We start from the raw sequence: 10,752 nt of genomic DNA on the forward strand, positions 1-10,752 counted from the left end.
CATATGGTGCCCATGCCACGTTCTGAGATGTTTCTGAAATAAAGTAGTAAGTCCTGGGCCCCATTTCATAAAAACTTGTTATCAGTGACAAGTTGTGATAGTTGTTATACATCTAAGCTACTGAAATCATTGCATCTGATTGGCTAAGAGCAAAATTGTGACAAAAAATGTGGCAGTTGTCACTGATAATAAGTTTTATGAAACGGGACCCTGGTTTCAGGTAATCTGCTAAAAAACAACCACCCCCTGTTTTTGTAAACAGGGTGGTGATATAACAGGATACATCGAAGCGATGGATACTGACTACTGTAAATAGAATATAATGTTTTGTATTAACATTTGTTTTTATTCAAGGCATGCATGGGTTTATTTGTTTTGTGGATTCTTTTTTAAGGAAACACTGAAACATGAATATTATTGTCACACGCACAATTCTCCTCGCCGTTTCGCTCGCTGATTATGCAGACAAAACTTATGCCATTGTTATCCCTGACGATGCAAACTACTTTAGGTAGGAGAGCCACAAGTCTATTCAGTCGTACGCTTCGTCGACTTGGCTGAATCTGTGAGTTTGAACCACACTCTAGGCGAACTTAAAGGGCACTTAACTACAAGCTATCGTCGCTGTGAGGTGTTGGAGCTGTGTCTCTGGTCATTGGCGGGGAAACATGGCGTTGAAGGCGGCTCGTTCGCTGATGACGCTGTCGGACATGCGACTGGCAGGGAAGAAGAGCAGCAAAGAAGTGGAGATGTCGAATGTGCAGCACCCGGGGTCGTCCAGCACGCTGCCTCCAGCACAGAGCACGATGTTACCGGAGACTACCCCCATCAGGGAGGTGGACCACCTTCCCCCTGCTGCCAGTCAGATCTTCGGGTCCGTGACGTCCTTCTCGTCGTTCGAGACGAGATCCTCGGTAGGCAGTTGATCACTCATTGTTTAGTCACTTTCATCAAATGAATTCTTCTTCCTTTTCATGTCTTTGCCTTATTCTTTGGGTCTTAGCCAACAAATTGTTTTGAAGTTAGAACATATAGGGATGGTTTCCTTTCCGCTGTTTTTTCCTTCCTTCCTTCCTTCTTTCCTTCTTCTTCATCATCTTCTTCTTCCTCGCTTCCACAAGCTTTTTCGTCTTTTCCCTTCTTCGTGATTTTCTTTATCGCTTTACTGTCTTTCTTCTATTTTTCTTCCTTTTCTCTTCTCGCCTCAATTTACTTTTCTGCTTTTTCTCCCTCTTCATTTTCGTCCTGTCTTTTCTGCTCTGCTTCTACTTCATCGTCTTATTTGTCATCTAAAACATCTCTTCTTCGTCTTCTCCGTCACTTTTTTATTGATATTCATTTGCTTCTCTTCATTTTTTGTCTTTTTGTGATTGCTTTTCTATCATTTCCTCATCTTAACTTAGCCAGTTATTCGTTTGCTTCGTTCGCTTTAAGGACTCTAAATTTCGGCTTCCCTTTCTCCTGCTACTACTTTTCAAAATCCTACCCCAACCTCGTGTCTTTTCTCTCGTATATCTCTTTTGTTGCTACGGCCACTTCCCGGGTTTTCTGATTAAAACACTTAACTAATGTAACAACCTTCTTCCTCTTGATTAACCATCACCACTCAACAAACAGTTCATGAAATGATACTGTCATTGTTTACTTTGTTGCCTCTAAAAATTTCTGTCGAGCGTCATTCTCTATCTCGTACGTTTTCACCTCTTCAAGAAATGTATAGAACATTTTTGTGTTCCTATAGTTATCATCTACCAAGAATCGATCTTCGCGAGACCTTTGATGTATGATATACCCAAAGGTTCTATGACTTTCCCTTTTGAAACGATGCAGTCTGCTTCAAATGGGGTCGTTAACTCAGACTTTAATCCACCTATACGTGCGTCCCGCAATTAAGCTCGCCAGATTCTTTGGAAAGTCTAATCCAAGGATTAAGGGCAGACGAGTTCGAGTGAAAAGGAATCTTTTCTGATGGCATATTGTTGTTTTTCCCTCATCTCAGACTGTGGTCTCCGCACGGCATTGAAATTGTTCCGAAATTTGCCATCCTTACACATCCCTGACAAAAATTTTCAAAGTACCTCAGTCTTGTGTGTTTATCATCAGTCTCATTCCCTTACCCCCATCCTTATTAAGAGGTATACCTACATGTGAATGCAGTTTTGGAGATGATATAGGGCTTGCCTTTGACGTTGACATTGTTGTATTGATGAGCTTAGTCTATCGTAAAGTATCGTTATTTCCATTACGGCACGAAAATACATCAAATGGGGAACTGTAGGCCTACTTATTCAGAAGAAGAAGATGCAGGGTATTAGCCCATGCAGTATATCACAACACGACTAGCTTGCAAACCGTCTTGTCATATGCTTTAGAGAAAGACAGTTAATTCCGATTTCCACTAGATATTTGAATGCTGCTAGCATTATAGTGGTAGTGAAATTTCGAACAGAAATTTCTTCTGCTATCCCATCTGGAAGTATCTACCAATATCGACACTGCATGGAAATATAACTGGGAGACAATTCAGATGTTTCCGTCATTCATTTGCGCTCCCTACTTCTAATCTAAACGGGAGTTCCCCCACCCATCCCTTATGGAACAGTACATAGTGTTACCACAGGGTTCAAACACACTGTGGCAACACACTGTGCTCATAACACTGCGTTAACTCTGTGAAAATCGTGCGGTAAATAATGAGTATGCTTGAATGGCATTATACTAGTATGGTTTTGTCATTGTGGTAAGAAGACAGGTTTATCACTGTTACACGTTCCAAATTCACAGTGCTTACACAAGCGTGTTTTTTAACTCAGTGTGGATGGTGAGCAGGAAACGTCACGGTGTGATAAAAACACATATTTGCCACACCTGCCATATTCACAGAGTTCACACAGTGCTGTGAGCACAGTGCGCTGTTCCTGTCCGACTGTGTGTTTTAACTATTATGTGGTAACACTATGATTGTTCCATAGGGAGCATCCCTATCTTTCATTCATCATTATCAAGCATGTTCACAACAGTGACGAAAGACAACGATTTCGCTACCTCAGTGATGCATGCAGAGCGTATAATTCCGATATCTATATTATGAATACCGTTTTATAGTTTTTTTGTAAGAGGCTCAGTAGTGGGTACCCGAACCAAGGAGTTAAAGGATATTAAGTTACGTGCAAGCTCTTACTTTAATTGCCACAGAGGGTGTAAGTCAGATCGTGAAAACACTTTATTTTCTCTTTGTTTTGTCATTTTCTAATCTGTTTTTCACTGGAAGTGAATCTTGATGATTAAAATTGTCTGACTCACATTCTTTTTTTCCGATGAGGTCAAACATTATCGCTTTCATGCATGTCTTGTGTGTGATCAGAGAGAGAAGTACAAAATTCAAAAATGCTAGAAAGCCAGAATTCAAGTGTCTTGTATCTTAGATTACTTGTGATATATTTCCGTTTGGTGGTATAGTACTGGTAATTTGAGAAAGTCGAAGATATAATTTGGGTAAAACGTCTTATGAAAAGACGTCAGTATTGGACTGGATTCAAACTCGGGTCCTCGGTTTGAATGTCAGGAGTTTTATCCACTTTGCCACATCGTGGCCCCCATGATATCGAGCGCCGGGATAAAAGGATTGTAGAGCACCTCGACCTGAGTTTGAGTTTTACCATGCGAACCTGTTTCGTCTTGCTTAGATGCAAAGCCACTGAAAGCCACAATAATGCTGAATTCTATTCAAAATCTGTTGGTATTCAATCTTTTGTCTCAGTGAACGTGTAGACTTCAGTGTGGGCTCTACACTTTTGAAGGTGTTTTCTGTGTCCAATCACAACGTACCGCAGGAATACTTAATTCGACCAAAGGAGGAAAAAAGAGGGGGACAGACGGACAGACAGATTGTCGACTTGTGTGTTGTGTGTGGATCATGTGTTTCTTAGATTTCTTACTGGAGAAGGCTATTTCCTAATGATCTTCAAAACTTTTTCTTAACTCTTTTCGCTGCTTTTTTGCAGTTTTTCCTGAACACAAACGAACAAACTGGATATTTACCTCCAAGGATCATTGATGCAAATCACGCGTGGGCGTTATATGCTTCCCAGATCTCTCCATTCCATTGAAGGACACAATCAAAGCCATGCCACGCTACTTGAACAAAAGTGCTACAGAATACCTGCTTTTATTCCTCGACGCAGGCCTGTTCGCAGTACCCTCGTCACCATTAAAGCAGCAACACTACAATCCTTTCCTATATGACCGTAAGTCTTCAGAAGTTTACCCATCATCATGCTGTAAGAAGATTGTAGTCTTTCCCGGATGAAGGGCGCGATAAGTCTACAACAGCTTCGCTTCTGCTTCTTGTTATCGTAATGTCATGACTGGATATTCAACAGATTAGAACGCTTCAAAAGTTTCCAGCGAATTATAGAGAATGAGATGAAAAGTATCAATGGGGTTGGACACTTTCAGTCCATCTTTGTACAGTTTATTGCCTTCTTCTTTTTTTGTTCCCTATTATAAGAATCGCCCCTGATGCCTGTGTGTGTGTGTGTGTGTGTGTGTGTGTGTGTGTGCTAGTGTATCCGTTTCTCCGTGTGTGGTTTCCACGTCTGTGCAGCCCTGTCGCTGCAGGGACTATACAGACATGAGGTGTGTTACGTACAGCTCATCATAGCTCGAATTGTTTGCATTGATCATGTTGATGCGAAATAATTCGCGTATTCGGCCAATTGACCCATGCTTTTCCCCTCTCAAGATCAAAAGTTTAAAAAATTAACATCCTGTGACAGTATGAAGCCAAGTTACAACGACTTATCAGTTAAACTTGGTGGTCTGACAGTTGTTTAACTCTGGAAGACTCTTGAAGTTTCAGGTACTCGACAGAGTGTTTAGGACTCGACATAACCTTAATGAGAAATCTTGGTTGGATACCATCCTTGGCATAGAATTCGGAGATTAAAGGAGACCTCCGCGTGATTCTCAGATTTTTACATTTGTACAACTATGAATTAGTTATACTGAGAACAGAGTTTCAGAATTTGTGATAATTGGGATGAAGAATAAGAATATTTTCAAAAAATAGAACAAATTGCAATGAACAAGGATGATGACATGGTAGAGTCACCATAAGAATGCACGAGTTGGGGCTCAAGGAAGCAGAACAAAAGAATAAGGCATGCATAGATTATAGACAGGTGAACTCGTAGGCAAGCGGTATTGTTATGGAATTACACTGCTATCATTTCTGAAATATGTGAACCTTCTATGTCATCATCCTTGTTCAGTGTAATTTGTTTAAGGTTTTTCAAAGTATTGTTTCTCTGCTCAAGAACCACAATAAATTCCACAAATCTATACAGGGAGTTGTCGATTTATGTACTACATGATGTGAAATTATGAAAATCGTCTGGAATGTCCCTTTAACCCTAAAATGCCCGCGTTCACCTCATGTCAGATATAAATGGTTACAAAATTCGCATGATTACCACAATGTTATCTGGAAAGGCAATAGAGATGTTGATGAACTTACGGAGCCGTACGTCCGTTATTAACTAGAGAGCTGTACCTCATACCTAGAGTAAAGTTGGTTGCTGTCATACACATTTATGGCATCGAGTAAAAAATGATTTTGTGTGACATTCTTACACAATAATAACGCTTCAGTATCGATCTCAGCGACTCTCATATATCACTGGTGATCTGTCTTCTCAGTGACTCTCAAATGAGTCACTGGTGACCAGTCTTCTCAGTGACATTCAAATTAGTCACTGGTGACCAGTCTTCTCAGTGACATTCAAATTAGTCACTGGTGACCAGTCTTCTCAGTGACTCTCAAATTAGTCACTGGAGACCAGTCTTCTAGCCCAATATGTTTGCAATAACGTGTTGCCATTATAATGCCACCGTTAGAGTAGGTATAGTGGTCGTTGGCAGACGAATGCTACCAACTGGCAAGAATCCATGGTTTATAGTTGATAGAGTTTTCTTCTCATGTTGAATTGATGATAAATCCAGCTGCAATGCTGTCGTGTCTCGCTCCCATCATGATCCCCCTACTCTTTCTTTTTTTTCTTCTGTCTGCATGTAATTCTACGGATAATCATATCTCAGACACACAACGACCTTGGCATATTATAGGCGACTCCCGTTATAACGAAGTCCTCGGGATCGGCATGTTTTTTTTTTCCTTATATCGAAACTTCGTTATAGCCGAACAGTAAAGTATATATAAAAAGATATATAGATGATGTTTCGGGGACTTTTTTTTTATTCGTTATGACAGTATTCTTTTTAAACGTGTTCGTTACATCGGAAGTGCAGCGTAACAGGATTGCTGTGAGGTGACGAAATAATATTATGCAATGGGGGGGGGGGGGCTTCCAGCTAGTTTTCCTCCTCTAATAGGAAAGTAGATGCTCACAAAATCCTACTTGATGACTATACTAATCATAGTCCAGGTCCTGGACGATGCTTTGACGAGCACTCCGTGTACCCCAGGCCTACCGGGAATCTAGTATCATACATCTTTCGTAGCGCAGAATAGCGGCTTTTTAAGGCGCCGCGCCGGGTCAGCTCGAAGAACACAGGACATTATTGAAATGGTGACCCATTATGTAGAAACCGAGCGGGTGGCTGGAAATCGATATTCGTTCAACGACACGGACGATTATACAATGTTCTCACACAGGCTTCTTGCACGAAGACCAAGTGGCTATACGCTCTATTTCAATGACGCTTTCTGTCTCTTGACTGTGATACATTCACGACTTAATCCGCAACAGTGATTATGATTGTGGCCCTAAATCCGGATTTAGTTGCAGTCTACTGCATTGATTGCCCACCTAAGAGCGTGGCGTTTTAAGGGAGTTTTATCTCGCCTGCATTTGGCTTCATATATAATTGCTCCTTGCCCTTTCATTCATCTCCAAGTATATGATCTCATGAGCGAATCTTCCTTTTCCTCTTTAAAATTGCATTTGCATGCAGATGACATTTCACAAGGACACTGTGTGTATTCTTTAAAGTGGCATATGAAAAAGTGCTTCATTGAATGCACAGGAGCTGAAATATGGTGACGTCTAATGTGCCCATAAAAGCACATAATCACCTATAGGTGAGACTGCCTTGGGCTCTCAAATCGGAGGGACCGAGTTCGAATCCCGCCCGATGCGAATGTCCATGGCTTTGAACGAGGTGTTTTACCCCAAAAGTATCTGTTGACCTATCATAAGGGTAAAAATTGGTAACTATATTTGCTGATGATAATCATGACAGGGTTCCTTTAAACGAACAGCTATAATTGTGAAGAGCAAATAGGACCTACCCTGATGGGTATAAAGACTAGTAATATATCACTGTCTGTGCAGTTGTGTACGGTTGTGGTAAGGGTGCTTTTGGTGACGGTGGTGGTGATATAGTAGTAGTAGTAGTATAGTAGTGGGCAATAGGTGGTGAGTGGTAGTAGGGGTGAGTGGTAGTAGGTAGTGAGTGGTAGTAGTAGTAGTAGCATATAGTAGTGGAAGTAGCAGTAGTAATAGTAGTAGTGGTAGTAGTAGTAGGCCCAAGTAGTATAGTAGTGGTAGTAGTACTAGTGGCGGTGGCAGTAGTAGTAGTAATCATAATAATAGTAGTAATAGCCATGGTACAGTGGAAGAGAATACAGGTCTGTTTCCACGTTGATGAGGTTACAGTCACGTGACATTCGTGATCATCGCGCACTTACCATGGACTCAAAATAATCCCATATGATTTCATAGTATTCGACCAATTACCTATGCGATGATTTACTCAAGCATGGGTATTTTAGTTTTGACTGTCCGTTCCTGCAGAATATAGCAACAGTGAAAGAAATCAACATTCATGTTGGTTATTGAGGAGGCGAGTACACCGTGTGAACGAGCGGCCATCTAAAGGTATCGGCCCCTCCGCAGATTAAAACGTGAGCAGTCAATGTCTGAGACTGCTACATCCGATTATCAATGGTTATAGAAAGAAAGACAGACGGGTATAGGTAGGGAACAAGAGAGAAAAAGAGGGGCACAGGCAGATAGACATATAGGACAGAAAATGCAATTGCATCGTCTACTGCTCGGTGAAGAGGGTTATGTCTTCTTGAATAGGCTGCATGGCCCCGGTCTCATAGGCATCATTATCTCCGCGGGATTTAGCATACGGGCATGATTGCGCACGAGTTCTAAACCGATGACCAAAACGTGTTTCAGACATGTTTCGCAACATCTCAGTCGAGCCAAACGTGCAGACAATACAAGGCAAGGGTGCACCAATTGACGCGTATTTATAGTGCTTACCTTGCATGTGTCAGTTACCAAGAGGCTTTTCGATACACAACATCAAACATGAAAGAATGGTGCATGACCTTTGCAGTATTTTAAGAGATTGACGACAACAAAGAGACTAAATTTTTAGGCAGTACTGTTGAGCACAATACTTAAAAACACGGAAGTGTTAGTAATGTATCTTCTCCAGATCTTTCTTGCCATTTTTTCATTGGGTCGTGGTAGGCACGGTAAAGGTGGAAAGAATATGATTGAAGGTGTTTTTTTTTTTAAATCCTTTTAGTGCCGGGGACTTTGGACTGTCAGTATGACGCTATGGAGTTTTCTCGGTGCCAATATAAGCCATACGTAGGTTAAAGGAAGGTGAACCTTATAGTGCACAAACTCCGTATCTCTCCTGAAACGAGAAGATGAAAGTCTCCATGGTTTAGGAATTATTATAAAATGGGCTTCAGAATATCTGCAATCTGATTGATCAATCATCATGCATTAAATTTTACTGATCCACACTGAGCCATATTCATCCAATAAAATCCGAACACATGGTCATGTGTCCGGTAAAATCCAGACGCCCGGTTTAAGGCTTGTATTGTGTTGTAGGTGTACCGCACGCATGATGGGGAAAAACGTAGAACTTTATGAATGTACTGGCCTATCTTATAAGACATTTTATGATGCACAGGCCTAATTCGCATATTGGCGAGAATTGAATGTTCACGTTAACTTTGGAAAAAGTCTAAATCCACTCGCTGCACTCGTGAGTTTATAAAGTTCAAAAGTTAACTCGTGCATCCAATTCTCACCGATCCACTCTGTCCTGTGCATCAATCATTTGTAGAGTATATGTCAACCATTCAAATGCATGTAGGGCCTAACACACTCGAATCAGCCTGAATGCTCCGCGGATCGTCCCTGATTTTGGGCGTGTGAATGTTTGCAGTCATGTCAGTATTCTATCTACCCTTTTTGTCATAATGCCGAATTTTCCAAAAACCTCCTTTGTGGTTTTTTTTTTGCCCCGGGGTCATTTTTTTTCTTTTCAATTCAATTACAATTCCCAGAATTTGCAAATGCGTCTTCAGGACTAGGCCACTGTGGGAAAGAAAATAACGCGACAAAGAAATTGACAAATTAACTTATGTCGACTTAAAAGTCAATTCATACTGCAAAATTGCGTAAATTGTCGTTGGTGTGGCTATTCAAGTCATTGCATCCCTGGAAATATCAGTAACATGGCCAGTATAGCCGCAAATAAAGAACAAATTCAACCACAAAGCACACGTAAACAAGAGGGAAAAGTTCAAAGAAATGCAAATAGAGCATTTTCATTCAGATAAAGTTAAAGCAGTTAAAGCGGATTAAACCGTCCCGAGACTGCTGTAGATTCAGGGTGAAACAGCTAAGACATCAACTTGTTGCAGAGCTCATTTTAATTCGTACGGTTTGACTAAGTGCATGTTGGCTTGACGAGAAGTGACGCTGTATAATCATTATAAATGCGGTGGGCTCTTCTTTCGTTTAGTACAGTCCCCTTCGTAGAACATTGTCGTACATGGTTCGAAAGGTAGAATGCCACAATGGCGGAGAGCAGTATCTGTCATCCTTGACGACTCCTTAAAGTCCTGGATCGGACTCGCTTTTTACGAAGTTCAGACAGGGTTCCCGTCACCCCGCCCGTCGTGCAGCTGCCAAGTTATTTCTTTCTTTCTCTTCTAACTCCGAGATTGTGTGTGTGTGTGTGTGTGTGTGTGTGTTTGTTTGTTTGTTTGTTTTTTTGGTTTCTCAAAGAAACTACGTTCTCAGTAGACACCAAACATACATTAGCACTTCTTTTACAAGCTACGCAATAAGCAGGACCAGGACTGGTCTGTTGTACGGAGACACTTAGACCTAAAAAGAGCTATATAGGCAAAGAATTCGATACTTTGCTAATCAGAAAACGTCCAAAATGACTGACTTACATTAATCCTTAAAGGATTATCTCCGTTGCAAAACCTCGATCGTATTTTGTTGATTTGTCAACAGAAGAATCTCTTGAAAGAAAAAAAAATAAGAATAACATACTACGACCGAAATTCTTATTCTACACTTTTGCTCTCAAAACACTCCAAAGCAACTCATCTTCCTGACGAATCACGTCAGCCAGGTAAGTTTCTTGGTATACCGTTTCTATGTATTGGAAATAAATTCCAAGTGATGGAAGATGAAATTTTGAGACCTTACGAGAACTATGTTATCCACCTCAAGGACCTTCTCGTCAGCTGCCCACAACATCGCAGTACCATTATTTTCTTTATTTAAGACCCTCGCCTCACTCTCCCTCATGCACTTATTCATTTTCCTCCACCGCTTCCTCTCTCATTTTTACCTGCGATAACAGGGCTTGCCGAACTTCCACTCGACGAACCTGGAGAGAGTGTCGCGGGCGGTGAAGGCGGGGGAGTTCAAAGAGCTGGCGAAGATGCTG

General features: G+C 41.2%; 1 protein-coding gene across 1 annotated transcript in view; it reads left to right on the forward strand.

Moving 5' to 3' along the window:
• The first annotated feature begins 668 nt into the window (after positions 1–668).
• Positions 669–10,752, forward strand: part of LOC139726875 (transient receptor potential cation channel subfamily A member 1-like) — a 31,450-nt gene continuing 21,366 nt past the window's right edge. The window contains exons 1-3 of the mRNA XM_071637869.1: positions 669–914; positions 10,399–10,431; positions 10,666–10,752. The exon at positions 10,666–10,752 is cut by the window's right edge and continues 130 nt beyond it. Coding sequence (XP_071493970.1) covers positions 669–914; positions 10,399–10,431; positions 10,666–10,752 — 366 coding nt within the window. The remainder of the gene's footprint in view (positions 915–10,398; positions 10,432–10,665) is intronic.

Source organism: Diadema antillarum, unplaced genomic scaffold (genome assembly GCF_040938485.1).
Source record: "Diadema antillarum isolate AM-2024a unplaced genomic scaffold, OU_Dant_1.0 seq00000103_RagTag, whole genome shotgun sequence".
NCBI classification, from domain to species: Eukaryota; Metazoa; Echinodermata; class Echinoidea; order Diadematoida; family Diadematidae; genus Diadema; species Diadema antillarum.